Source organism: Hippocampus bargibanti, linkage group LG16, assembly GCF_051943395.1.
Source record: "Hippocampus bargibanti isolate YZ-2025 linkage group LG16, ASM5194339v1, whole genome shotgun sequence".
NCBI lineage: Eukaryota > Metazoa > Chordata > Actinopteri > Syngnathiformes > Syngnathidae > Hippocampus > Hippocampus bargibanti.
In genome coordinates, this window is record NC_142749.1 from 18,685,119 (window position 1) to 18,712,349 (window position 27,231).

The following is a 27,231-nucleotide window of genomic DNA, read 5'->3' on the forward strand; positions in this document are numbered from 1 at the left end:
AGTATTGTCTTTGATAAAAAGCTATTTTTTTTTCGTTCTTTTATCATAATCATAATAATCATTTCTCAGCGCTACAGTCACAGGATAAGCTTTTCTGTGGGTGAGCAGCGGCAGCCACATGCGCCAGCGTTCACTCAACCCGGAAGTAACTCAAATAGATAGAAAACCAGCAAGACCGCGAGCCAGATAGCTAAGAAATAGCCAGCTAAATAGCCAGCCAGATAGAAATTAGCTATCTAGCTAGCTAGATAGCATTTTTAATTAGCGATTTTCGCTCAAATAACAAATGTTTAAAAATGAGATAGCAAATCGAGAGCTAGAATTATTGTTGTTGTTTTCAGCACGTGGCTATACTGGTTTTAAAGTTCCGTTATTTGCCTTCAAAAGAAGTACCATGCCTCTGGTACTTTTATTTTGAAGTCAAATAACCGGAAATGCTCGGTGTTTTTCCGGTAAATTTGACTTCCTGGTCGAAAGTAGCGGAGCGGGGGCGAAATAAATCGTCGTTTGACTTGTTTTTTTTTTTTGTTTTAACTGCGGAACGACACAGGTACGTGACGCAAACTGGTTTTTGATCATATTGTTTATGTGAATGAAGCCGAGGGGTTACATTTTGGACTGTTTTCGGATTATTCGTACGGCAACGATAAAGTCTGGTTCCCCCGATCGGATTGTCAAACTGTCACCTGGCGCGTTTTTCCTGAACCACGTCGAGTTGTGAATTTAAACATTCCATGACAACAGATGCTTTTTTTTCTAAACTTACTGTCAGTGTACGAATTCATACGAGAAAAGGAACGCTTTGGTTGCCCGAGCTATCTTCCCAGCTGTCAATCATCTCCTTTTTTTCCGTTCAGGTTTGAGATCAATAGCGATTTTGTTCGATTTAGGCGGTTTAAATCTGATTGTTTCACTTGTTTTAACTGTTAAAGGAATTCGCTCAACGAACACATGGTAAACATCGTTTTATTTTCTTATAGTTTCTCAAACCTCCGTCTGATCATACATCCGGTCAATTACGTCACATCCGCCGGTCTTCAAAGAAGCATAATATTGGATTGGATTTTAATAATACATTTGATTTATAAGCGCCTTTCAAAACTCTCAAGGTCACTTTACAGTCACAGGATAAATGTTTCTGTGGCTGAGAAGCGGCAGCCACATGCCACAAGTAACTCAAATAGATAGAAAGCCAGCTAGACAGCTAGCAAGATAGCTATATAGCTAATAGATAGCCAGCTAGATAGCTTTATACCCAGCCAGATAGCTAATAGATAGCCAGCTAGGTAGGTAGCTAGCTAGATAGCATTTTTAATGAGCAATTTTCACTCAAATAACAAATGTTTAAAAATTAGATAGCAAATAAAGATCGAGCTAGCTAGGTAGATAGAAAATAGATGACCAGCTATGTAGCTTTTTTTTCGCTCAAATTACGAATGTTTAAAAATTAGATAGCAAATAAAGATCGAGCTAGCTAGCTAGCTAGATAGATAGCCAGCTAGATAGCAAATAGAGATCAAGCTATCTTAGACATGAACAATCAACCATGTGGAGTCATTCCAGGAGTTCCCTCAGCGGTTGTCATGGCGACCAGTTCACCGCTGCGCGTGGCGGTGGTCGGCGCCGGAGCAGCGGGACTCTGCGCCGCCCGACACGTTTTGTCCAGACCGGAGCGCTTCGCCCCTCCGGTGGTCTTTGAGCTCAGCGGCGACGTGGGCGGAACGTGGCGCTACCAAGACCGGGTCGGACCGGACGTACGATGCAGCATGTATAAGAACCTCAGGTGAGAGAAGCCAACTTTTGGTGCCTAGACCAGGTCCCGATCCCGAGGTCCGCTCCCAAGAAGCGGTCCCAGACTCAGGCCTGCCTTCCGACTTTGAACCGCGTAAGAGCAGGAAGCGAAGACGCTAACGTCCATCCGCCAACTGTTCTTTGGGGTACAGGACCAACCTTCCCAAAGAGGTGATGATGTTCCCGGACTTTCCGTTCGACCCGCAACTCAACAGCTTCCTGTCACATCGGGATGTCCAGCGCTACCTGGAGGACTACTGTGACCGGTACCGCGTCCGCCCCCACGTCAAGGTAAATTGTCCGTCCGCGAATGGCAAGACTGCAAGGACTCTCGATCGGGTTCTGGCTTTAAATGAAGGGTCCTCAAGTCCGGTCCCCGGCGACTTCTCGAAACATCTCTTTGTCTGCGTCAGTTCCAGACGGCGGTGGAGGAAGTGAAGCCCGTCGTGGTGACGACGGAGCACGGTGACCATCGGACAACCTGGGAGGTGACGGCGTGCGACGCCTCAGGTTGCCGCACCGCTAATACCTTCGATGCCGTCTTTGTGTGTTCGGGGTAAGCCCGGAGGGTAACGGAGATGCTAATGGAGACGCTAACGGTGAGGCTAACGTTGAGCCGTTTGCATGACAGGCATTACTCGGAGCCCAACATCCCCAGCGTGCCAGGCCTGGAGAACTTCAAAGGCAAGTCCCAAGTCGTTGGACAGCGCTGAAAACTTGGTCCAGTCCTAAACGCTTCCCCGGTCGGTTCCGCGTAGGACGCGTTCTCCACAGTCACGCGTACCGCAGCGCAGAAGCCTTCTCGTCTCGATCGGTGGTGGTCGTCGGCGCCAAAGCGTCCGGCGTCGACATTTCTTTGGAGTTGGCCAAAGTGGGCGCGCAGGTACAAATGGAACCAGGGAAAAATATGAAAAGTAAGGTTTTTAGCCCCCCCAAAAAAAACAAGACCATGTATAGGAAGGTGTTTTTAGCTGAAAAAAAAACACCAGCACGTACAGGAAGGTATTTTTGACCTGAAAAAAAAGGACCATGGGTTTATTCGGCGTCCATGCTAATTGTGGTTTGTCCTTCCTGGCAGGTGACGCTGAGTCACCGCGGCCCCCCTCTGGCGGCCGCTCTTCCGGCCGAGATCCGCCAGGCGGGCCCGCCGGCGGGCGTCCGGGCCGACGGCAGAATTTGCTTCCAGGTGAGCCAAAAAGCGCCCACGTTAGCTTAGCGCGGCTCGATGGCAACGCTGGCGTCGTTCCAGGACGGTTCGGCGCGCCCGGCCGACGCGCTGCTCTTCTGCACGGGCTACAAGTTTAGCTTCCCTTTCCTGGACGCGGCCCGCTTGGGTCTGGAGATGGACGGCCAGCTGGTGGCGCCGCTGTACCGCTACATGATGCCGCCCGCCTTCCCCTCGCTGGTCTTCGTCGGCCTCTGCAAGAGCATTTGCCCCTTCGTCTACTTCCATTGTCAGGTGACGAGGGGGCGGAGTCGATGGGTCCCGCTAGCCGCTAGCCGATCGCCGTCACGTCAACGTCGCTCCGCCCCGCCAGGTCCGGTTCGCGTTAGCCGCGCTGACCGGCTCGACGCCGCTGCCGTCGCCGGCCCGCATGGCGGCGGAGGCGCGGCGCGCGCTGCGGGAGAAGGCGGACGGCGGCGTGGCGCGGCGCCACCTTCTGGTGATGGGCGGCGACCAGTGGGAGTACATGGCCCGGTTGGGCGCCGACGCCGGATTCACGCCGCCGCCGCCGGTCGTGCGGAGCCTCTACGAGGAGGTGTGGCGGCGGCGGGCGGCGCGGCCCGACCGCTACCGCCGGGTGAACTACCGGATTGTTAGCGACACCCGGTGGCAGGAGATGGACGCTGCATGATGCAGCCTTGCCTCATTCTGGGCTGCGGTGCGGACCTTACCTTTACTTCACTTGATTGGTTGTCACCATTTAAAAAAAAAGTCATTTTGGATCCATTTTGTTTTCGATGGATGAATGCTAACGAATGCTGCGTGGAAATTCAATTCATGATTTCAGTTTTTTGAAATATAATTGTTTTTTTAGGCGTTTACGTGAATGTTGCTTTTTCTTGAAAATGTCGGGTCATTTCGAGTGATCGTCGTTGAACGTCAATGGGAGTGACCTTTACACGTCAACAAAGACGGAAGGCGTTTTCAGCGCAAAAAAAACATCATTGATAGTCAGGCATTTTTGGCTGGAAAAAACGCCTTACTATACTAAGGCGTTTTTGTTCCAGCCAAAAATGCCTTACTATAGTAAGGCGTTTTTTTCGGCCAAAAATGCCTTACTATAGTAAGGCGTTTTTTTTCGGCCAAAAATGCCTTACTATAGTAAGGCGTTTTTTGGGGCCAAAAATGCCTTACCATAGTAAGGCCTTTTTTTTCGGCCAAAAATGCCTTACTATAGTAAGGCGTTTTTTTCGGCCAAAAATGCCTTACGATAGTAAGGCTTTTTTTTTTTGGGCCAAAAATGCCTTACTATAGTAAGGCGTTTTTTTCGGCCAAAAATGCCTTACTATAGTTTTTTTTCTTGGCCAAAAATGCCTTACTATAGTAAGGCGTTTTTTTTCGGCTTAAAATGCCTTACTATAGTAAGGCGTTTTTTTTCGGCCAAAAATGCCTTACTATAGTAAGGCGTTTTTTTGGGCCAAAAATGCCTTACCATAGTAAGGCCTTTTTTTTCGGCCAAAAATGCCTTACCATAGTAAGGCCTTTTTTTTTCGGCCAAAAATGCCTTACTATAGCAAGGCGTTTTTTTCGGCCAAAAATGCCTTACGATAGTAAGGCGTTTTTTTTTGGGCCAAAAATGCCTTACTATAGTAAGGCGTTTTTTTGGGCCAAAAATGCCTTACCATAGTAAGGCCTTTTTTTTTCGGCCAAAAATGCCTTACTATAGTAAGGCGTTTTTTTTTGGGCCAAAAATGCGTTACTATAGTAAGGCGTTTTTTTCAGCCTAAAATGCCTTACTATAGTAAGGTGTTTTTTCTTGGCCAAAAATGCCTTACTATAGTAAGGCGTTTTTTTCGGCTTAAAATGCCTTACTATAGTAAGGCGTTTTTTTTTCGGCCAAAAATGCCTTACTATAGTAAGCCGTTTTTTTTTCGGCCAAAAATGCCTTACTATAGTAAGGCGTTTTTTTCGGCCAAAAATGCCTTACTAGTAAGGCGTTTTTTTTGGGCCAAAAATGCCTTACTATAATAAGGTGTTTTTTTTCGGCCTAAAATGCCTTACTATAGTAAGGCGTTTTTTTCGTCCAAAAATGCCTTACTATAGTAAGGCGTTTTTTTTCGGCCAAAAATGCCTTACTATAGTAAGGCGTTTTTTTCGGCCAAAAATGCCTTACGATAGTAAGGTGTTTTTTTTTGGGCCAAAAATGCCTTACTATAGTAAGGCGTTTTTTTTCGGCCAAAAATGCCTTACTATAGTAAGGCGGTTTTTTTCGGCCAAAAATGCCTTACTATAGTAAGGCGTTTTTTTTTGGGCCAAAAATGCCTTACTATAATAAGGTGTTTTTTTTTCGGCCTAAAATGCCTTACTATAGTAAGGCGTTTTTTTTGGGGCCAAAAATGCCTTACTATAGTAAGGCGTTTTTTTTCCGTCCAAAAATGCCTTACTATAGTAAGGCGTTTTTTTTCGGCCAAAAATGCCTTACTATAGTAAGGCGTTTTTTTTTCGGCCAAAAATGCCTTACTATAGTAAGGCGTTTTTTTTCGGCCAAAAATGCCTTACTATAGTAAGGCGTTTTTTTTCGGCCAAAAATGCCTTACTATAGTAAGGCGTTTTTTTGGGCCAAAAATGCCCTACTATAGTAAGGCGTTTTTTTCGGCTTAAAATGCCTTACTATAGTAAGGCGTTTTTTTTTTCGGCCAAAAATGCCTTACTATAGTAAGGCGTTTTTTTTCGGCCAAAAATGCCTTACTATAGTAAGGCGTTTTTTTTCGGCCAAAAATGCCTTACTATAGTAAGGCGTTTTTTTCGGCCAAAAATGCCTTACTATAGTAAGGCGTTTTTTTTTGGGCCAAAAATGCCTTACTATAGTAAGGCGTTTTTTTTTGGGCCAAAAATGCCTTACTATAGTAAGGCGTTTTTTTCGGCCAAAAATGCCTTACTATAGTAAGGCGTTTTTTTCGGCCAAAAATGCCTGAAAATATGGTTGACGCTGGAATCGAACCTGCACCTCTGCAGTTGTAATCCAGAGCATTTACCATTTGCCCATAAAGGTACTGTCATCTGAGTGACTGTTGGTGGTGATTGGCATTCAATTAAACAAAAAAAAAAACTTATTGGAAGGCAGTTTGGCTAAAAAAAAAAACACCTTACTGTAGTAAGGCATTTTTAAGCTGAAAAAAATGACCATTTATAGTAAGGCATTTTAGGCCGAAAAAAAACGCCTTACTATAGTAAAGCATTTTAGGCCGAAAAAAAAAAAACGCCTTACTATAGTAAGGCATTTTAGGCCGAAAAAAAACGGCTTACTATAGTAAGGCATTTTTTTCGGCCAAAAATGCCTTACCATAGTAAGCCGTTTTTTTTCGGCCTAAAATGCCTTACTATAGTAAGGCGTTTTTTTCGGCCAAAAATGCCTTACTATAGTAAGGCGTTTTTTTTGGGCCAAAAATGCCTTACTATAGTAAGGTGTTTTTTTTCGGCCTAAAATGCCTTACTATAGTAAGGCGTTTTTTTTGGGGCCAAAAATGCCTTACTATAGTAAGGCGTTTTTTTGGGGCCAAAAATGCCTTACTATAGTAAGGCGTTTTTTTTCGGCCAAAAATGCCTTACTATAGTAAGGCGTTTTTTTCGGCCAAAAATGCCTTACTATAGTAAGGCGTTTTTTTTGGGCCAAAAATGCCTTACTATAGTAAGGCGTTTTTTTTCGGCCAAAAATGCCTTACTATAGTAAGGCGTTTTTTTCGGCCAAAAATGCCTTACTATAGTAAGGGTTTTTTTTGGGCCAAAAATGCCTTACTATAGTAAGGCGTTTTTTTTCGGCCAAAAATGCCTTACTATAGTACGGCGTTTTTTTCGGCCAAAAATGCCTTACTATAGTAAGGCGTTTTTTTTGGGCCAAAAATGCCTTACTATAGTAAGGCGTTTTTTTTGGGCCAAAAATGCCTTACTATAGTAAGGCGTTTTTTTGGGGCCAAAAATGCCTTACTATAGTAAGGCGTTTTTTCGGCCAAAAATGCCTTACTATAGTAAGGTGTTTTTTTTCGGCCAAAAATGCCTTACTATAGTAAGGCGCCTTACTTTTTTTCGGCCGAAAAAAATGCCTTACTATAGTAAGGGTTTTTTTTGGGCCAAAAATGCCTTACTATAGTAAGGCATTTTTTTCGGCCAAAAATGCCTTACTATAGTAAGGCGTTTTTTTCGAGAAAAAATGCCTTACTATAGTAAGGCGTTTTTTTTTCGGCCCAAAAAAATGCCTTACTATAGTAAGGCGTTTTTTATGGGCCAAAAATGCCTTACTATAGTAAGGCGTTTTTTTCGGCCAAAAATGCCTTACTATAGTAAGGCGTTTTTTTCGGCCAAAAATGCCTGAAAATATGGTTGACGCTGGAATCGAACCTGCACCTCTGCAGTTGTAATCCAGAGCACTTACCATTTGCCCATCAAGGTACTGTCATCTGAGTGACTGTTGGTGGTGATTGGCATTCAATTAAACAAAAAAAAAACTTATTGGAAGGCAGTTTGGCTAAAAAAAAAAACACCTTACTGTAGTAAGGCATTTTTAAGCTGAAAAAAATGACCATTTATAGTAAGGCATTTTAGGCCGAAAAAAAACGCCTTACTATAGTAAAGCATTTTAGGCCGAAAAAAAAACGCCTTACTATAGTAAGGCATTTTAGGCCGAAAAAAACGCCTTACTATAGTAAGGCATTTTTGGCCCCAAAAAAACGCCTTACTATAGTAAGGCATTTTTGGCCGAAAAAAACACCTTACTATAGTAAGGCATTTTTGGCCCAAAAAAACGCCTTACTATAGTAAGGCATTTTTGGCCGAAAAAAAACACCTTACTCTAGTAAGGCATTTTTGGCCCAAAAAAAACGCCTTACTATAGTAAAGCATTTTAGGCCGAAAAAAAAACGCCTTACTATAGTAAGGCATTTTTGGCCGAAAAAAAACGCCTTACTATAGTAAGGCATTTTTGGCCCAAAAAAAAACGCCTTACTATAGTAAGGCATTTTTGGCCGAGAAAAAACACCTTACTATAGTAAGGCATTTTTTGGCCAAAAAAAACGCCTTACTACAAGTTTTTTTCTGGTTCGAATGAATCTTTTCCCATTCCACGCGTGAAATGCCTGTTTTACTTTCTTTTCATTTCAAGACTTGGAATTTAAACAAAGAGTCTGAAGAGTCCAAAAAAAAAATCAGCTGAATATGTCACTGTTGTCAACTTTTTTTAATCGATTTTTTTAAATAGCACAAAAGTGCACAACGGGGGTGAGAAACACGTGCACGTTCTCTCCCTGGCGTGCACGTACGCAGGCAGGCGGACGGACGCCTTGATCACTTCCTGTTACACGGCGGGCATGCAGTTGCTGACACGTCACAACATTGACCGTTTTTCATTTTCATTTCTTTTGATGTGTACATTTTTTGTGTCGTCGCTTCACCTGAGAGACGTGACCGTGGGCAAGATTAGCATGGACGGGCTAGTTCGTTAGCGTCTTAGCTCAAGAGCCCAAGCTAACGAGGCGAAAACTAAACTAAACCTTAAAAATGGCAACAAAAAAACCACTTCCTGTCCATCCATGTGACGCGTGTGACATCATCAGCGTCCAAACAACAACATTCAAAGCCATAAAAAAAAAAAACATTGGATATGCCTGCACTTTAATAATAATAATATTAATCCATTTGATTTCTAAGCGCCTAAATAAAAATAATTTTTGATATTTTGGAAGGCGGGCTACAATTGCTTAAAAAAAGAAACAAAAATAAAAATAAAAAACCCCCAAGATGGTCGTCTGATGATGTCATCAGCGTCCAGTCAAAATGGCAGCAAGCGTTCCACCGAGCGAGCGCGCCAAATGAGCACAAAGCCACTCCAAACAGGAAGTCAAAGTTCAAACGCATGCAATTGAAACCGCACACACGCACACACAATAACGCTTCCCCCGTACGATCATCTCGATATTGATTAACCCCCTCATGTGCGGCCCCAAATCAATTGAATGTGAAAGGTCATCAATTGAATAAACAAGCTATAAAAAACAACAACAAACGACATCACATTGATGACTTTTTTTGAATTATTACTCGATTTGAAGTGAGTTAGACTGCGCCCAATAAGAGCGAAGGGGGCGGAGTCAAAGCGTAGCAGTTTATGGAAGCTCGAGAGGTCAAAGAAGACAAGAAGGAAGCCTTTGGATGGAACAAAGTCAAGCAATGGCCGTCGCACTTGCTCACAGCGCCCCCTACGCCTTAGAAGGCGAATCACACACACCTCTTTGTTTCCGATAGAGCTGTCACTTTGCAACGCTAAACTAAGTTAAGTTAAGCCCCTCCGGCCACACGTGTCAATCATCGGTCGTGTGAAAACAGAAGTAAGCAAAAAAAGTAAAAAGGAGCTGCGGGGATGGGGTAAGGGGCGGGGTCAGATTGGTAGGGCGGAGTAACAATAACGGGCGGGGTTGGTTGCGCTGTGTTGGCCACACCCTCGGCGTCCCCTCTTCCGATTTGTCCACGGGACGGGCCTCCTGTCAATCAATTGGTCGTCCGGGTGACGGGGACATCTTGGAGAAGTTAGCTAGGTGGACGCAGATAATAATAATTATGTCATTTCTAAGCGCCTTTCAAAACTCTCAAGGTCACTTTTCAGTCACGGGATACATTTTTCTGTGGGTGAGCAGCGGCAGCCACAAGCGCCAGCGTTCACTCAACCCGGAAGTAACTCAAATAGACAGAAAGCTAGCTAGCTAGGTAGCCGCATAACTAACAGATAGCCAGCTAGGTATCAAGCTAATAGATAGCCAGTCCTTTTCTGGGTCTTGGGGTTTGCGTCGCAGGCGTCACCCGACTTTAGGCAGCGGGCCAACTTTATTTTCACAAAGCCACCGGTGCAAACTTTAACCTTTGAACTCAATGCGGCGTGTCGGCTAGCTGCTACAAAACGCCGGGCTAGCTAGTTGCTAAATTAGCCAGCGAGGCGCCAATCAATTTGGACCCTTCTAAAGCGGTCACCGGAGATTTTCAAAATAAAAGCCTACCAAATGGGGGTGAGGGCGGGGCTAAAAGCGGCTAAGATGAGCGAGCGATCGAGCCTTACTTGCTAAGCGCGGAGGGCGAGCCCGAGCGGTGAAAGTGGACAATCTGCCACTTGCCGTCGCGGCGGTGCCACACCCGCGTCTCCTCCGACTGGACGGTGCGCGGCGTCCCGTTGCCGTCCATGTACTGCGTCACGCGGACGTAAGCGATGCACGCCGCCTCCTCGCCCACCAGGTGGATGTGCGGGTTCAAAATGGTGGTGTGCACCGGCTTGCTGTTCTTCGACCACACTGGCGACGCACAAAAACAAAAACAAGAAAAAAGGGGCGCCGTCGGGCGACGGGCAAAGCCGGGCGAGCGAAAACGGGCGTAAAGCTCACGGTTTTCAAAGTAAAAGCGATGAAAGTCCAGCCCCTCCACCAGGTTGCCGAGCGCCTCGGGTTCGAACGCCGTCACCGCCGGGTCGCACATCTTGCTGCGGGCCGAAGGAAGGAAGGAGGGAGGAGGGAGGGAGGGAGGTTAAGGTAAGGTAAGGTAAGGTAAGTAAGGAAGGAAAGAAAGGGGGAGGAAGGAAGCAGACCAGAGAGAGGCTGGACTCACGTGTAGCTCTCAAAGTCGCCGTTACTGATGGCCTCGATGAGCATCTCCGTCACCTTGATGATGTCCTGCTTCCTCGCTGCCGCACCCGCGCAAAAACCAAGCGACGCTTGAAGACATCGGCGACAAAGAGGCGCCGGCGCGGACCTACCTCGAGCGTCCTCATCCTCAATGGTGGTGTTGGCGCTCTCCGAGGACTCCTGCGAGCGCAGGAAGAGCCACGGGATGGGCGACGGGCGGGAAGAGCGCCTGACCGACAGGAAGTGTCCGGCGACGACGGCTTACCTTGACGCCGTCCGTCTTCTTGTTGCCGGTCTTCCCTCCTGCCGCCGCCGCCGCCGAGGCGCAGAGGAGCAACAACAGCGTGACGGGCAAAGCAAACGGCGCCAGCGCCTGGACCGCCGCCCACATGACCGAAAGCGCTTCCGCAACCAGAAGTCCGCGTCGCGCACGACTTCAGGAGACCTCCCCCCCCCCCCAAAAAAAAAGAGTCCACAAAGACCGGAGGGAACGTGTGCCTGACTGCGGACTCCGGTAGCGAGCCGCTTTTAGCAACCACTTGACACCGCATTCCTCAAACGCGACACACAGTGGGGAGTCCCGCTCGGGCCTGCGTCGCAACAGCAAAGGCTAACTCGGGTCTTGGACGCTCGAAAAACGGCCGGTGCTCCGATCGGGACTTGTACCGGTTCAAGTCTTGCCCGAGAACCAAAACCGTGACAAGCGGGCCGGGATCTGGACCGGATCTGGACTTTGATCTGTCTCAGGACAAGGTCCGGACTCGGGACTGGGATCAGATTCCAGTTTTGAGACCGGCCCGATGAGCTGGATCAAGCATCAGAACCACAACCAGGATGAGCGGGACCTAGGATCAAGTCTCGACAAGGACCGGGTCTCGTTCAAGCGGAAACCAGCTACGACAACGAAGACCGCTATGAATAGACGAGACGATTGACGTGGCACCCCAACCTCCCACCGCGCACGTCGTCAATGTAGCTCGTCTGCTGTTAGCACGCAAGCTAAAAGGTCAAAGGGCGAGACATTTTTCACCTTTGAATCCGTTTGTCTGAGCACCCACCTGAGAAGTTGCGGGTGGCCAACATGGTGGTCAAGATGGCGCCCTGCAAGCGAGGAAGGGGGGGGGGGGGAGTAAATAACGTGGGGGGGGGGGGGGTGAGACGGGAAGGCCGTCCTACCTTCAGCTTGCGGCGGGCGTTGAACTTCTTCAGGCATTCCACCGTCTCCTGCCGATGCATACAGGACGCCACCGTGGAGCGATGCTGCAGACCCCCCCCCCCCAAAAAAAAAAAAAAAAACGGTTAGCGCGCTACATGTTAGCGGGAGAGACCCCGACGGGAGCTCACAGAAATCCACGGGTGCTTGAGGGCCTCGGCGGCCGAGATGCGTTTGGACGGGTTGATGGTCAACATCTTGTTGATCAGGTCTTTGGCCTCGGGGGTCACCGTGTCCCACTCGGGGGACGGGAACTGCGGACCGCAAAAAGCCTTTGAGGACGGCGACGGCGGCGGCGCCGATGCTCACGCGGCGACCCCTACGTCGTACGCTCCCGCTTTGATCTGCTGGTACAGACGGTGCTGGTCTTCGTCCCAAAAGGGGGGGTAGCCCACCAGCAGGATGTAGAGGATCACACCTGCCGGTGAGAAACGCGCCCGTGAGGGAGCGCCAACGATAACCGCCGCGCTGGACGGGGACGGGGACGAGGACAGGGGGGACAACCCAGAGCAAAAAGACAAACGGTCCTCCGTAAGACGTGGAAGCGAGGACGGATCCCAGGATGCAAAACGCCGGTGAGGGAGGACACACGTGAGGATGTAACATAGGCCTGAGGGGACAAAAGACACACCCCGGGAGACAGGACACGCCTGAGGAGAGGAAACAAGGAGACAAGTGGAGGAGAGAAGGTGATGAACACGCACACCAAAAAAGGAGCGGGAGACGAGGAGGGGGACGGAAGGGGGGACGGAAGGGGACGCTCGGGATCTGACCGCAGGCCCACAGGTCCACGGCTTTCCCGTAAGGGTCCTTCCGCAGAACTTCGGGGGACAGGTAGCCAGGAGTCCCGGCAAAGCCTGACGACACACGCACGCAGTTACCTTAGCGACATGGCGGTTGCCATGGCAATAGCAGATGAAGTGTCGCCGACACTATCGGACATGGTGATGATGGCGATGATGATGATGATGGTGATGAAGATGGTGATGAAGATGGTGATGAAGATGATGGCGCTGAAGATGATGGCGATGATGATGATGATGGTGGTGATGAAGATGGTGATGAAGACGATGGCGATGAAGATGATGCCGATAATGATGATGATGATGATGGTGACGATAATGATGGCGACGGCGTCTGCACGGGCTCACCAAACCAGGCCTGCTGCTCGCCCTCCACCTCGATGGCCAGCCCGAAGTCGGCCAGCTTGACCGCCGCCCCCTTGGACTTGGAGGCCAGCAGCAGATTCTCCGGCTGCGGCCACATCGAAGACAAGCTAAGCGCGCTAGCCGATCACGCGACGGAGGCGGGATGGCGGAGACGGCGAACCTTGAGGTCGCGGTGGACCACGCCCATCTGGTGACAGTGAAGCACCGCCTCCAGAATTTGCTGGATGCAGTGGCTGTGCGCAAAAGTCAAAGGTCAAAGGTCGACCGCTAACGGCTAATGCTAACGGGCCTCGCCGCTCACCTGGCGTCGGCTTCGCTGTAATACTCTCGGGCAACGATGTCTTCAAACAACTCGCCGCCCGTCACCCTGACACGCGCACAATAGAGGGAGGGAGGGAGGGAGGGAGGGGGCGTTGACCGGGGTAGCCGCGATGACGTCGTAGGTCAGAGGTCAAGCAAAAACGGGGACTCACAAGTCAAAGATCAGGTAATGGTGAGCCTCCTCCGAGATGCTGTCGTGAAGGCGCACTGCAAAGAAAAAAGAAGGAAATGGCAAAAGAAGCATCATCATCATCATCATCAGAAGAAACTTTTAAATGAGCCACCCGCATATTCACAAGTCTCCATTTTAGGTGTTTTTTTTTTTGTCGCAGATGCGCAAGAGAAAAAACAAAATGACCTCCGGTGCACCAAGGCGGCCAATCAGAACGCTTGCTCGGGTTGAGTGGCCAATGGCGGCTTTGTGTGGGTGAGCGATGCTCGACAGATAGCGAGGAAGCTTACGTAACGTAACCCGTTTTGTGTGCTAGCGTGTGTGTGTGTGTGTGTGTGTGTGCATGTGTTGCCAGGCAACAGTGTCTTTAGGTGAAAGCGTCGAAAGCCTTGTGACACACAGCATTAGCGCAGTGTGTGGGAGTGTTAGGAGAAAAAAAATATAGTATTGTTGCGCTCTGAGAGTTTTTATTTTTCAACACAGGTGTGGGGGGGGGGCAAAGGGGGGCAACAAAAGGCCTGCATTACCACATCGCGAAACGAAACTCAACGCAGGGCCTCGCATTGTCCTTTTCAAGACGGACGGGGAGGTCACGTGACCAAAGAGGCAGGGGACATGTGATGTAAGAGAAGACATTACTAAGAAATACATGATTCCAAAAAATATATATATTATATATATACAGTAAAGTCTCGTTATATCGATATTCAAGGGAGTCCGAAAAAATATCGATATAACGTGACCGATATATCCGATATCGATATAACGAGACACTGTATATATATATATATATATATATATATATATATATACATATATATACACACAGGTAACATCGAAGTTACGACCGAGTTCCGTTCTGACCAAACGGTCGTAAGTTGAAATCTATTCAAAATGTTGAACGGAGACTCGGAGGCTAAATGACTCGCAAATTCAGCCCCCCCCCCCCCCACTACTCTGGTGCCATCACACGGTCGATTGCTGTGCAAGTGTGTGACATGCTGGCTGGCCAAAATTGTCGTACGCGTTGCCGGCATGCTAGCGCGTTGTGGTGACAAGCGTAGAATAAAAAAAAAGGGGTCTGGCGGTCGTAAGTCGTGCCGCTTGTAACTCACGACCACCCGTACTTACGACCATGACCGCCAGACCCTTTTTTAAAAAACACATTTCTACACCCAGCAGCGCAACACGCGAGCGGCCGGCAACGCGTACTACAATTTTGGCCAGACAGCATGTCACGCACCAGCACGGCAATCTACTGCGTGACTACACTCAATACAGTAGTTATACAGTCCTTTGGCGTCCGCCTGACTTTGAGCGACCTCTTCTGGCCGTCAGCAGGGAGAGCCATTTTGAACGGATTTCAACTTACAACCGTTTGACTTACGACCGTTTTGTCGGAACGGAACCCGGTCGTAACTCGGATGTTACCTGTCGATGAATATTTTTGAATGTACTGTAGTTGCTTTTGCCAAAACAAGACGTCACAGAGCTCAGTTTGTCGGCGTTGATGTTCCGCAACCACATCTCGGTCACGCGATGATGACATCACATGAATTATGGACGGCGCGGCGACAAGCGCGGCGTGCATAATTCATTCTCGTTATCCTCGGGCAGCCCCCCCCCCCCAACGCGACTCACCGATGTTGGGGTGCTTAAGCAGCCGGCAAATGCGAGCCTCGCGGTCCAGCTTCTGGTGATCTGGAGAGACCAGGAGACAACGTTTGGATTTGGGCGGAAACGCGGGGGGGGGGGGGCGCTAGCGTCTCACCTCGCGCCGACAGCTTCTTGGTGTTGATGATCTTGGCGGCGAACTCCTGACCCGACAGGACCTTCACGCAGCGCCGCACCACCGAAAACGCACCCCTGCCGGCGGACGCGCACGCCATTGGCCAGTTAGCTCATAGCTAGTTAATAGCGAGCTATCTAGATAGCTAGCCAGACAGATAGCGAATAGCTAGCTAGATAACCGGCTAATTAGTCAGATAGCTAATAGACGGCAAATAGATAGTTAGCTAGCCAGCTAGTCAGTAGATAGCTGGCTAGACAGATAGCAAATAGCTAGCTAGATAACCGGCTAATTAGTCAGATAGCTAATAGACAGCAAATAGATAGCTAGCTAGCCAGCTAGTCAGTAGATAGCTAGCTATACAAATAGCGATTAGCTAGCTAGATAACCAGCTAATTAGATAGCTGGCTAGATTGACAACTAATAGTTAATAGAGTGATAGCTAGAACTAGAGCTAATAAATAGCGAATAGCTAACTAGATACAACTAGTAGTGATTATGCTATATTGACATTTTAGAAATTGTTTAAAAATTTAGAAAATTGGCATTTTCTAAATCTGTTTTAGAACATTTTTAAAAATGTAGAAAATTTTCTAAAATGCGAACAAAATCAACGAGATCACGGAGGGGGCGGGGCTTGGTCAACGAGTCAGGATGTGAGTTGACGTCGCCGCGGCGATGGTGAACAGGTGACGCCAGGTCATCAATATTTGATTGGCGAAAGACATCCCGTCCACCCCACACCTTACGTAAGAGACCCACCGAGCGGGTGGGATGAGGTCACGGAGGTGTCGCCCCCATCCGTGGACGCCGTCGCCACCCGTCCACCCGTCCACCGCGTCCCTGCAAGTTTGTAACCCGCGTGAAGGCGTCGGTGCACTTACTTGCCCAGCTCCTCGTACAGTTGATACTCTTCGGTGAAACGGGTGCAGATGACCGTCGCCATGGTGACGCGGCGGCGGGACGACAGCCGACGGCGACGACGAGCAACTTGTGCGGCCGGTTGGAGAAAAGGAAGCGAATGAGGGAGACGGCGGCTCGCTTTCGGAGGAAGGCGATGAACAAGATGGGGTGGGAGGGGGGGGGGGGGGGGCGGCGAACCTCCGCTGGCTCCGCTCCCCGCCTACTCAGACCCCCCCCCCCCCCTCCGCCCACCCACAACCGTCAGCCAATCGCGGAGTGGAACTGGCGCCTGCAGGGTCGCCATGGCAACTGCATCCTCTCATTTTGCCCGTGTGGAGTCGGCAGCTCCTTTGACGAAAAAAACCTGGAAATACGGCGACCTTGTCACAAAACATTTTTCTTTCGGTGGCCTTTGACCCTTATGACGTCATCCCGGACCCGCTCACGTGGCCCGGGCTCTTTTCTTTTTGCCCTTTTATGACTTGTGCATATAAATGAGCCTTTGTCGCCTCCCGCCGGTCAGACGTGGTCGCCGCAGTCAAAAGTCATTTGCCACACGTACGACGTCACAAAATACATATTTTTATTACGATGATGACGATGTCGAAGGCAAAGAAGCAGACAGAAGAAGGCATTTTGCGGGCGGCGAAGTGGCGCCGGTGGCGGTCCGCTTGAGGGTCGCCGCGGCAACGGCGTCCTCGCTCCTCCTTCCCCCGCGTTACCTCGCTTTGATAGGGTCAAAGGTCGCGATCCGTCGAGGCTTCGGGACGCGGCTTTCGGGTCTCGGCGATCAGCCGCTTCACGCCCACCATCCATTGGCTGACCTCGGTCACATGATCCACCATCAGCGAGCGGTGGATGTCGTCGGCTCGGTCCCAGCGTTCCGCCCGCAGTTCTGGAGACGCTAACGGTCACACGCCACAAACGGACAAACGGACGGACGGACGGACGGACAACCTTGCGACAAGGCGCTCATGCGTCTCTTCACGGGAAGACTCAATCGACCCGATGTCCAGCTGTCCTGAAAGAGGCGGAGTCTCTTTTCGATGTCGTTACACACCTGTGGCTGCGCAAATGACAAAAACGTTGCGCGTTACAACTCAATAATAATACATTTGATTTCTAAGCGCCTTTCAAAACTCTCAAGGTCACTTTACAATCACAGTATAAGGTTTTCTGTGGGTGAGCAGCGGCGGCCACACGGCGCCAGCGTTCACTCAACCCAGAAGTAAGTCAAATAGACAGAAAGCTAGTTAGCTAGCTAATAGATAACTACTTTGCTGTCACAGGATAAGTTTTTTTTGTGGGTGAACAGCGGCGTGTCCTTGGGAGTTTTGAAAGGCGCTTAGAAATTAGCTAACTAGCTAGCTATTAGCTGGGTGGGTATCTAGCTAGCTATTATATGTCTGTCTATCTCCCTCTTAGTATCTCACTCGATCTATCTATCTAGCTGGCTAGCTACCGAGCTAGCTATCTATTTGCTACCTATTAGCTATCTGGCTGGTTGGCTAGCTGGCTATTTATTAGCTTGGTAGCGATCCAGCTAGCTATCTATTAGTTATCTAGCTCAGCTTTCTATGTATTTGAGTTACTTCCGGGTTGAGTGAACGCTGGCGCATGTGGCTGCCGCTGCTCACCCACAGAAAAACTGATCCTGCGACTGTAAAGTGACCTTGAGAGTTTTGAAAGGCGCTAAGAAATCAAATGTATTATAATTATTATTATGATTATCATCGTCCACTGACCGTCACGTCCCGCCTGCACTCGGCCAGCGCCCGCAGCAGAACCTCAACCACGCACTCCACGTCAGGCTCGGCCTCCGATTGGCCGCCGTCCTCGTCAGCCTGACCGCTAACTGGCCTCACGGGGGGCGGGGCCTTCCAGCCAGGCGCCCGACCTGTCGGGGGCGGGGCTGAGCCGCTGGGGGGCGGAACCGAGGGGCCGGGACGAGGAGTCGCAGGCGGGGCCGCCGCATCTGTGGTGCAACAATGGTGAAAAAGAGCAGCTTGACCCCGTGGCTAACTTGGAGCAACACGCTAACCATGGAAAACAGAACTCGACATTATTATTCTTATTAATTTAATTTGTGACATTCAGTGTATTAGCTATCTAGCTGGCTATCTTTTAGTTATATAGCTAGCTAAGTGGCTGGCTATCTACTAGCTGGCTAACCAGCTTTCTATCTATGTATTTAATAGTGACATTTAGTGTATTAGCTAACTATCTAGCTATGTAACTATCTTGGTGGCCAGCTATCTAGCTGGCTTTCTGTTGGCTATCTACTAGCTGGTTAGCTAGCTCGTGTGTGGCTGCCGCTGCACACCCACAGAAAACTTATCCTTTGACTGTAAAGTGACCTAGAGCGTTTTGAAAGGCGCTTAGAAATAAAACGGATTATTATTATTATTATACTACGCATTTGGTCATATTTTCAATTCCCAAATAAATTCGGTGATGGCAGTTAATTGATAAATAAAAATTGAATCAATTGATAGTTAACTTACCGATGCAATCTTCAAGTCAAGACACATATTAGCTATGTAGCTGGCTGTCTAGCGGTGAGCTATTTAGCTAGCTTGCTATTTGAGTCAGGAAACATATTAGCTATCGGGCTAGCTAAATACCTATTAGCTATCTAGCTTTCTATGCGACTTATTCCGGGTTGAGTGAACGCTGGCGCGTGGCTGCCGCTGCTCACCCACAGAAAGAAAGTTCTTATCCCGTGACTGTACAGCGCCCTTGAGAGTTTTGAAAGGCGCTTAACATGAAATGTATTATTATTATTATGAAGCATTACGAGACCAGGCAGCGTGGGCCTCTTGTTCAAGAGGTTCCTCTGTGGGGTGCGGGCCGTCTGGAGGCCGTAGGAGAACTGAGGGGGGTCGTTCCATCCTCGTTCCTGGTTACCTGGAGGACCAAACGTGATTATTTACGTAGTTTTCTTCTTTGTCACTTCACAATGTGACGATGTGCCACAAACCTTATTAAACATTGCATTCCGCTATATAGATCATGATAGTAGCTACCTATTGGCTTGCTAGCTAGCTTTCTATCTATTTGTCTGACTATTCTATTTGAGTTACTTCCGGGTTGAGTGAAGCTGTCGCGTGTGGCCGCCGCTGCTCACCCACAGAAAAACTTATCATGTGACTGTAAAGTGACCTTGACAGTTCTGAAAGGCGCTTAGGAATGAAATTGATTATTATTATTATCGTGTTAGCATGGACGAACGCCAGACCTGCGCTCGATTGTGTACGTGACAACATATCGGTAGTTGCTCTAAATTCGTCACAAATTTTACGGGACGTATTTGTCAGTTGAATTTTTATTTTGAGCGCCTTACCCGGTTTGACGTACATGTCTTCCATTGCGTGTCGATGGTAAAGAGACTAAGATGACTATAAAATAGTCGGCAAAGAAAAATAATAAGCTACACGTAGAAACACCACGCCATTTTGTTTCCGGGTTAGGAGCCGTGTCAGGATGACGTCAGTAGTAACTGGTGTCAGCTTTGGTTAATTCTCCGGATTTGTATTTTTTTTTTTTGAGCTCCCTACCTGGTTTGACGTACATGACTTCCATTGCGTGTCGAAGTTTAAGAGATCAAGATGACTTTAAAATAGTCGGCAAACAAAAAGAATAAACTACACATAGAAACACGCCCCCATTTTGTTTCCGGGTTAGGAGCCGTGTCGGGATGACGTCAGCCAGTACTGAAACGGTGTCGCCTTTCGTTTTTGGATAATTCTCAGCATTTTTAATACGCGACGATTGTTCGTGTCGTCCCCAAAAAGTAAATGGCTCTCTGAGTTGCGCGTTGGTACTTTTAACCGATCGGAAGTTACATTTTTAAGTCGGGATCATCGAGTGCCGTAAAGTGTAGTCTGTCGTAAATCAGTAACTGTGTTTTTTTACATTTAATTTAAAAAACTCAATTGGAATCAACAATAAACTTTGACCCAGAAGAACATTACATTTAAAAACATTTTGAGATGACAATAAATAAGTAAATAACATTTTTTAACGTTCTCTCGCGCGACGTCATCTGAGGGCGGTGCCAGATGGGGGAGGCGGGTTTGAGGCGCCAGTGACGTCACTGGGAGGGAGCGGTCGCGTCTGCTCCATCACGGCGACGACGAGACGCAAGGACACCAGACTGATGCTGTTGCCTTGGAAACAAAGACATTCAGACAACTTCGACAACCTTTCTTGGAGTTTAGGAGTTGGCGTGTGCGCGCTGGAGGGCAAGCGGCCGATCGGAGCCATGATGGGAAAGGACTACACGTTGGCCATCATCATTGTCAACAGTGACGGTAAGCAGGAGCTTTTGGCCGACATCAACAAGACTGACAGCTAAGGCGAGAAAAGTAGAAAAAGAATCCTCTCCCACCGCACTTCCCGCTTTATGAATTAATTATTCAGGCCTCTTCAGCTACTTCCTGGTCGGCAATGTTATTGATCTGCGATCACATGACAAGGAGCAGATGTTCACGCTAAACGCCAAACAATGGCCGCCCGCCATCTTGCTGACGTTGCTGTGTTGGCTGCTCCACGCGTTAGACAATATTTGGAGCGACCAGAACCTTTTGCCGGACCGGGATCTTCCTTCCGGTTGGAGGACCATCCGCGATTCTTCAGGCACCTACTACTGGCACGTGCCTACCGGCGCCACCCAGTGGCATCACCCGCGCCTTGACCAGAAGCTCACGCCGCCGCCGCCGCCTGAGGCGCAGGTACCGCCGCTACTTGTTTAGTTGGTCCAAAAGTTCTTCCGTGTTCTAAGACAACTTCCTGCCTGAGTCCCAGGTCAACTTGTTGCTTTGGTTCCTTGTCCCGGACGACGGACCCGGATTGGATGTACTGTACCTTTATTTGTCTCGCAGTGGAGAAATTGACATTTCACAGCAGCAAAGTTATGGAAGGAAGAGGAAAGGATAGAAAGAAGTAGAAAAAACAAAATACAGGAGCTGCCGGAAAGGCAGCCACTCTCGCGGTGCCATCTGGCACAAAGACAAGAGTCATTCATTCTTCAGCACTTGCTGTACCCTCTTTGTGACATGAAGCAGTTCTAGATGAAAGAGGAGCAAAGCGTCCTTTTCAGCAGCGGATCAGGGAGGTCATGGTTTACGGACTGTCACCCGGGTGGCCATTGAGCCACCCGGGTGTAAAAACGTTCAGTTAGCGGCCAATAGAACAAAGTGGCGGGCCGTGCATGTCACTCCTGGGCCTTCAGTGGTGTGTGTGATTTGCTACACGTCCACTAGAGGGTGCCATTGGACAGGAAATAACATGAAGAAACACACTGTCATTAAATTGTTTGAATTTTCACTATGAAGGCGTGGATTCATGCAGGTAGGTAACATCTGACTTACGACCAAGTTCTGTTCCAACCAAACGGCCGTAAGTCAAACTGTTTGTAAGTTGAAATCCATCCAAAATGTTGGATAGAGACTCGGAGGCTAAATGACTCGCAACTCGCCCCTCTAGCGCCATCACACGGTCGCTTGCTGTGCGAGAGTGAGACGGTGGCTGGCGTGCGGTGTAAAAATAGGGTCTGTAGGTCGTGGTCGTAAGTCGGATGTTACCTGCAATTGCAATATGATTTGCTATTTATGATTGCTAGCTTCGGAGCTGTCCAACCTGAATGATGTCCATCTACACTTGAAAAGTATGTCTTGAAGCTGAAAGACAATTTCGACTGATTTTACAAGAATCCACGGAACAAATAGCATTTACATGAGTCTGTGATTCAGATATTTTGAGGCCAGCGGAGAAGGCCTTGCAGGCCCACCACCGATGGAACCTCTGCTCTCGTTTTGTCTTCCTCCAAGTCTCCTCATGGTTTTGAGAAGACCCCACAAGGACCCGCAGTCTCGGGCGCCGTCCCGGCGGACCCCATTTGCGCTAGCCGAAGGTCGTGGAGGTCGGAGGACTCCTGTCGCCATGACAACAACTCACAGGTACGAGCGCAGGCGTACAGAATCCCCGTCCTTCCGCGCGCCCGACTCTCTGTCCACATGTGTCCATTTGTCTTCCAAACTGTCCACCAACGGCAGTGTTTCTCGGTGCGCTCGCTGGGCTGGCTGCAGGTGGAGGAGGACGACTTGTCGCCGGGTCGCGGCAGCCTGGCGGTGGGCAGCGTCATCCGGCAGCTGTCTCGCTGCGCCGGGCCGCCCGAAAACACGGGCGTCTTGGGGGAGGTGAGACGTGTCTCCCGTTTGGGTGCCCGTGTCATCTCGCTGACCGACAGCTGACCGCAGGGCCGCGAGATGAGGCTGATGCTGAAGCGGGACACGCTAACGCTAGTGGAGCCTCTAGACCACACCCCCCTGTACAGCCAGCCAATCGTCAACATCCGCGTTTGGGGCGTGGGGAGCAACAATGGCAGGTGAGCCACCCAAAAACAAGCCGGCTTTTGCACCATCTCACCCGCTTTTTTTTTTTTGTATGCCACGAAACAGAGCACCCGCTTAGCATTTCACGCTAAGCTAGGCTAAGATCACTGCATTAAGCTAACAAGTCACTCATCACCGTGTGTTTCTTTGAATGCCGCCTCACCCGCACCCGGCAGGGACAGGTAACGCGCACACCCACACAAACGCCGTCGCCGCGTGGAAAAACAAAGATGGCCGCCGGCTCGCCCCGCAGGGATTTTGCCTTCGTGGCGGCCGACAAGGACAGCTGCGTGCTCAAGTGTCACGTGTTCCGCTGCGACGCGCCCGCCAAGGCCATCGCCACCGCGCTGCATCGCATGTGCTCGCAGGTCAGTCGCCACCCCGAGCCACTTCGTGGTGACGTCTCGCAGTGATGATGTCATACGAGCGGATAATATCACTCGCGCAAGTGTCTGATCGCGACTGGAACATTTGCTATTCGCGATTTATTAGCTGGCAAGCTAGCTTTCTTTCTATTTGAGTTACTTTCAGGTTGAGTGAACGCTGGCGCGCGTGGCTGCCGCCGCTCACCCACAGAAAAACTTAGCATGTGACTGTAAAGTGACTTTGAGAGTTTTGCATTTTCCTGGGGAGGATTTTAGCCTTTTCTTGATGACAACGCTAAAAACGTGTCCATGATGATGCTAACGTTTGACCGCCGGCGTCCTCAGATGACGTCCCGGCAGACGTCCCGCTCCCTGTCCGTGGACGGCATCTCAGCAGAGGACCTCCCCCGACGAGGTAAAGTCCCGCCTTGCCCGCTCGGCTCTGATCGGCGGCCGACCGGCTGACTCCGCCTCCCGACTGCTGTCTTTCAGTGGACTTCCTGGAGGCGGGGCCCGGGCGCGTCCACAAGTTTGACGTCCACTACGTGGGCAACCTGCCCGTGTCCCGCGCCATGGGTAGGTAGGTCAGGCGAGGGTCATCGGCGGCGTCCTCTGAACAGCGTGCGTGCGTGCCATGTTGCAGGCATGGAGGTGTTGAACTTGGCCATCGAGAGCATCCTGAACGCCACCCGCCGCCACCAGTGGGAGGCCGCCGTCCTCCAGGTGACGGACGACTTGCTGTCTGTCTTCAAGGTACGCTTCACACCCCAAATCACTTCATCCATCCTACTGCTTTATGTGCCATGAGCCCGCTTTGCTTACAATCTATTATTATTATTATTAGCTATTTAGCTAGCTGGCTGGCTATCTGTTAGCTATATATCCAGCTAGCTAGCTATCTATTAACTCTCTATTGGCTAATAGCTAGCCGGCTGGCTTTCTATCTATTTGAGTTACTTCCGCTGCCGCTGCTCATCCTCACCCACAGAAAAACTTATCCGGTGACTGTAAAGTGACCTTGAAAGTTTTGAAAGGCGCTTACAAATTAAATGGATTATTCTTCTTGTAATTTGCAGCAGCGGGAAGGGGAGGAGCCTGTGTGGGCGTGTCAGGTGCGTTTCCTCAGCTTCCTGGGCGTGGGCCACGACAGCCGCACCTTCGCCGTCATCGCGGACGGCGGGGGCCGCCGTTTCGAATGTCACGTCTTTTGGTGCGAGCCGGACGCCGGCCTCTTGTCCGAAGCGGTTCAGGCAGCGTGCACGGTGAGTTTTGCGTGAGCAATCGAGATTTGGAGTCCACGACGAAGCCGATCCGGGTCACCGGTTCCTTTCAGGTGCAGTATCAAAAGTGTTTGGTGGCTCAGACGCCGCCGCCCAGGAGTCGGCTCGGGCACGCTGCCGGGCCCAAGGTCAAACGCGCCAACTCCATGGACGACGGCGGCGCGTCGCCTCTGAAGACAAACGGCGGGCGTGGCGTTCGAAGGGGCATGATGGCCTTCTTCGACACCTTCCGCAACAAACCGGCCGCCACCTCGTAACTGCGGCGCCGCAAAAATGGAGGACGGTCCCATCGGGACGGCTCGGACTTGCGGCTGCCCCAGCCGCCTCCCCCGCCTATGTGGTCGCATGATCCGTGTCGCCGATGCTGACTGACAAAATAAATTTCATGTTGATCTGAGCGGATGCGCCCAAAGTCGATTTGGGTGAAAGCGGCCATTTTCTTGCCTCTCCCCAGCCACTTCTTCCAGCTCTACCAGGCAGATCCTGATGCGTTTCCAAGCCAACCGGGGGTGCCGTCGTTTCTCCAGTGTGTCCTGATGAGGTGCTCATGCCCGGAACGCCTCACCGGGGAGGCATCCTAATCAGATACCCGAGCCACCTCATCAGGGAGTTTCATCATCAAGGAGGCATCCTCATCAACTGATAGAGTGTTTATGCACATTAGTAAACATATTACGTTATTTCATGTTTATATTAGTAAACATATGTTTTTTCATGTTTAGCTTAGTATATATTATGAATTGTGCACGGTTAATTTCAGTCTAATTTAGTTAAATAAAACTATCAGTCTTATTAGTACAATAGCCGTGGAAGGAAAAAAGCAGCGGCTCCAACTTCAATCTAAGACCCGCCCAACACTGAGTTGCTCGTAACCGATTGGACGGGAAAGGTCGACTTGTTCGCAACTGATTGGACAACAGATCGCCACTCTGTACGTTTAAAACTTGTCAAAGCGGGAGCTCTCTCTCTTGCTTTCTTTCTTTCTTCTTTGTGCTCGTGTGCTCATGTCTTCGTCCCACCGAGAGGAGAAGTGCTTTCTCTGCCTCATTAGAATAAAGTAGATGTTTGTCCACCATCTATTGTACTTGCTGATATTTTTATCAAGTGAACTCCAGACAATGCGCGAACCAGGAAAGACAAACGAAGTTTTAACCGGACATCAACTATTCAACATCCATCCACCTGGGGTCGGATCAGCAGCTTCAGTCGGGAAGCCCAGACTTCCCTCTCCCCAGCCACTTCTTCCAGTTCCTCCTGGCGGATCCTGAGGCATTTCCAGGCCAACCGGGGCGACATCGTCTCTCCGGCGTGTCCCGATGAGGTCTTCATGCCCGGAACACCATCCTAAGCAGATGCCCGAGCCACCTCATCTGGCTATTCAACCGACGCGTGATAATAATAATAATATTTGAACAAGTAAATTCGCAACTATGTCAATGTATTATTCCAGCCCAAAAAGGGGGTGGGTGGTAGGGAGGCGGGAAGCAAGACGAGGAGGCGGAGCCAAGGAAGCCGCGACCTCCCCTAAGGTCACGCAAAGCGAGCAGAGAGCGTTGACGTCGGACGTGCGGCTGAGAGTGAAGGTAGGAATTTGTTCTACTTTTGCGTCCGAATACCCGCGTTGACTATTTGATGACGGCGAAGGCGTCAAATCGGGCCTTCAACGTCGCGCCGCCTCAAACTTTCTCGCCGCAACTTTGAAAAGTACGCCTTACGTCTTCCTTCCCGATCACAATTCCCTCGTTTTGCTACATATCCGTCTTTTTCCAAACAATGGACAGTGCGGGGAGAGACGGTCGCCACGGTAACGTACCTCAATCAGATTAGCGATTAGCGTCGCTATGCGCGGCGGACAGCGGGTCATTGTCCTTCCCTAATCGGCCGTGACGTCATCCGCCGGGCGCTTTTTGTCCTTCCAGATGAGTGCTGACCACCCGCCTCCGTATGCCCCGCCTCCATCGGCCCAAGGTGCGTCCCGATTGGTCCGAAGTTTCTCGCGCTAGATAGACGGACGGGAGGAAGTTCAAATCATATCTTCGACCGTTTGTCCATCCTTGCAGGTTTTGCAGGCGGCGCGCCTTACCAGGTAGGGGTCACGTACGCCGCACCAGGCCTTGGCGCCGCCACTCCTCACGGCGTAACCGTCCGTCCGTCCGTCCGTCGCAGGCGGCGCCCTCCTCCTACTACCCGTGCCCGCCGCAGCAGTACGTGAGCCCGCCGGGGTACCACACGCCGTTTTACGACCCCCCTCGAGGCTGGGATGCCCCCGAGGCCTACGGGGGGCCGCCCAAACACACGGGTAGGTTGCACCGTCGCCGTCGCCACGTTCCGTTTGTGGCCAGCAGGTGGCAGCGGAGGGCTTCTCCTCAGCAGTGGCATTTTTGCGGGTGTTTACAACAAGTGAGCTCGCTCGCTGGCATGCGGCGATTGTGTTTCAGTGTACGTGATGGACCGGAACGAGGCCCCGGGCTACGGCGGCGGGGGCGGAGCCTTGAGGTCGCTGTTGTCGGCGTGCTCCACGCTTCTGTGTTGTTGTTGCCTGTGCGACCTCCTGACCCGTCGCCTTTGACCTCCCCTACGACGATGACAATCAACAATGCGGCGCCATGGCTTTTGAGATCCGCCCTGAGTGACCCTGCAAAGTATGAATAATAATAAATTTCATTTCAAAACTCTCAAGGTCAATTTACAGTCACAAGGTCAGTTTTTCTGAGGGTGAGCAGTGGCAGCCACACGCACCAGCATTCACTCAACTCGGAAGTAACTAGCTAATAGATAACTAACACCAAGCGAATAGATAACTAATACCTAGGCAATAGCTAGCAAATAGGTAGATGATAGCTCGCGAATAGCTAGCAAATAGATAGTTAATAGCTAGTGAATAGATAGCTAATAGCTCACGAATAGATAGCTAATACATTTGATAGCTAATTCCTAGCAAATAGATAGCTAATAGCTAGCTAGCTATATAACTAATAGATACAGCAGCGAGCTAAATAGCTAGATAACAAGA

The 27,231-nt window shown here is 49.8% G+C and overlaps 5 protein-coding genes across 15 annotated transcripts; 3 read left to right on the top strand and 2 right to left on the bottom strand.

Annotated features, from left to right (window-relative positions):
- The first annotated feature begins 74 nt into the window (after window positions 1–74).
- unm_sa30652 (un-named sa30652) lies at window positions 75–3,837 on the top strand. Of its 2 annotated transcripts, XM_089016283.1 has the most exons (9): window positions 75–550; window positions 1,564–1,783; window positions 1,944–2,082; window positions 2,205–2,347; window positions 2,423–2,475; window positions 2,550–2,674; window positions 2,870–2,977; window positions 3,041–3,250; window positions 3,330–3,837. In XM_089016283.1, exons 2-9 carry the CDS (start codon window positions 1,584–1,586, stop codon window positions 3,645–3,647), a joined length of 1,296 nt encoding a protein of 431 aa, XP_088872409.1. In that variant the 5' UTR covers window positions 75–550; window positions 1,564–1,583; the 3' UTR covers window positions 3,648–3,837. The 2 variants fall into 2 exon arrangements, with proteins under 2 accessions (XP_088872409.1, XP_088872408.1); XM_089016282.1 differs by having other exon boundaries at window positions 75–1,783.
- Window positions 3,838–8,171: 4,334 nt separating this feature from the next.
- On the bottom strand, window positions 8,172–16,601 carry LOC148886918 (calcium/calmodulin-dependent protein kinase type II subunit alpha). Of its 7 annotated transcripts, XM_089016324.1 has the most exons (18): window positions 16,160–16,601; window positions 15,258–15,352; window positions 15,128–15,187; window positions 13,467–13,521; window positions 13,295–13,360; window positions 13,154–13,226; window positions 12,976–13,078; window positions 12,598–12,681; window positions 12,148–12,242; window positions 11,956–12,078; window positions 11,788–11,871; window positions 11,670–11,712; window positions 10,877–10,914; window positions 10,743–10,791; window positions 10,595–10,670; window positions 10,375–10,469; window positions 10,056–10,284; window positions 8,172–9,536 (listed from the first exon to the last, which is right to left on the bottom strand). In XM_089016324.1, exons 1-18 carry the CDS (start codon window positions 16,219–16,221, stop codon window positions 9,533–9,535), a joined length of 1,434 nt encoding a protein of 477 aa, XP_088872450.1. In that variant the 5' UTR covers window positions 16,222–16,601; the 3' UTR covers window positions 8,172–9,532. The 7 variants fall into 7 exon arrangements, 6 of the variants coding, with proteins under 6 accessions (XP_088872450.1, XP_088872448.1, XP_088872451.1 ...); XM_089016322.1 differs by having other exon boundaries at window positions 10,595–10,791; XM_089016325.1 differs by lacking the exon at window positions 8,172–9,536 and having other exon boundaries at window positions 10,052–10,284.
- A 143-nt stretch (window positions 16,602–16,744) lies between these two features.
- sra1 (steroid receptor RNA activator 1) lies at window positions 16,745–19,855 on the bottom strand. Of its 3 annotated transcripts, none has more exons than XM_089016329.1 (5): window positions 19,736–19,855; window positions 18,981–19,085; window positions 17,924–18,153; window positions 17,136–17,244; window positions 16,745–17,073 (listed from the first exon to the last, which is right to left on the bottom strand). In XM_089016329.1, the coding sequence occupies exons 1-5, from the start codon at window positions 19,758–19,760 to the stop codon at window positions 16,916–16,918; spliced, it is 627 nt and encodes a 208-aa protein (XP_088872455.1). In that variant the 5' UTR covers window positions 19,761–19,855; the 3' UTR covers window positions 16,745–16,915. The 3 variants fall into 3 exon arrangements, with proteins under 3 accessions (XP_088872455.1, XP_088872456.1, XP_088872454.1); XM_089016330.1 differs by lacking the exon at window positions 19,736–19,855 and adding an exon at window positions 19,522–19,653 and having other exon boundaries at window positions 17,136–17,199; XM_089016328.1 differs by lacking the exon at window positions 19,736–19,855 and adding an exon at window positions 19,522–19,653.
- A 357-nt stretch (window positions 19,856–20,212) lies between these two features.
- Window positions 20,213–24,888, top strand: apbb3 (amyloid beta precursor protein binding family B member 3). 2 transcript variants are annotated; one of them, XM_089016320.1, is made up of 12 exons: window positions 20,213–20,491; window positions 20,739–20,911; window positions 22,010–22,138; window positions 22,235–22,378; window positions 22,439–22,566; window positions 22,750–22,755; window positions 22,827–22,941; window positions 23,284–23,353; window positions 23,431–23,518; window positions 23,582–23,691; window positions 24,015–24,200; window positions 24,272–24,888. In XM_089016320.1, the coding sequence occupies exons 1-12, from the start codon at window positions 20,338–20,340 to the stop codon at window positions 24,565–24,567; spliced, it is 1,599 nt and encodes a 532-aa protein (XP_088872446.1). In that variant the 5' UTR covers window positions 20,213–20,337; the 3' UTR covers window positions 24,568–24,888. The 2 variants fall into 2 exon arrangements, with proteins under 2 accessions (XP_088872446.1, XP_088872447.1); XM_089016321.1 differs by having other exon boundaries at window positions 20,218–20,491; window positions 23,431–23,514.
- Window positions 24,889–25,381: 493 nt separating this feature from the next.
- LOC148886921 (uncharacterized) lies at window positions 25,382–26,897 on the top strand. The gene is made up of 5 exons (XM_089016331.1): window positions 25,382–25,801; window positions 26,138–26,186; window positions 26,279–26,304; window positions 26,385–26,517; window positions 26,657–26,897. The coding sequence occupies exons 1-5, from the start codon at window positions 25,649–25,651 to the stop codon at window positions 26,785–26,787; spliced, it is 492 nt and encodes a 163-aa protein (XP_088872457.1). The 5' UTR covers window positions 25,382–25,648; the 3' UTR covers window positions 26,788–26,897.
- Window positions 26,898–27,231: the final 334 nt, after the last annotated feature.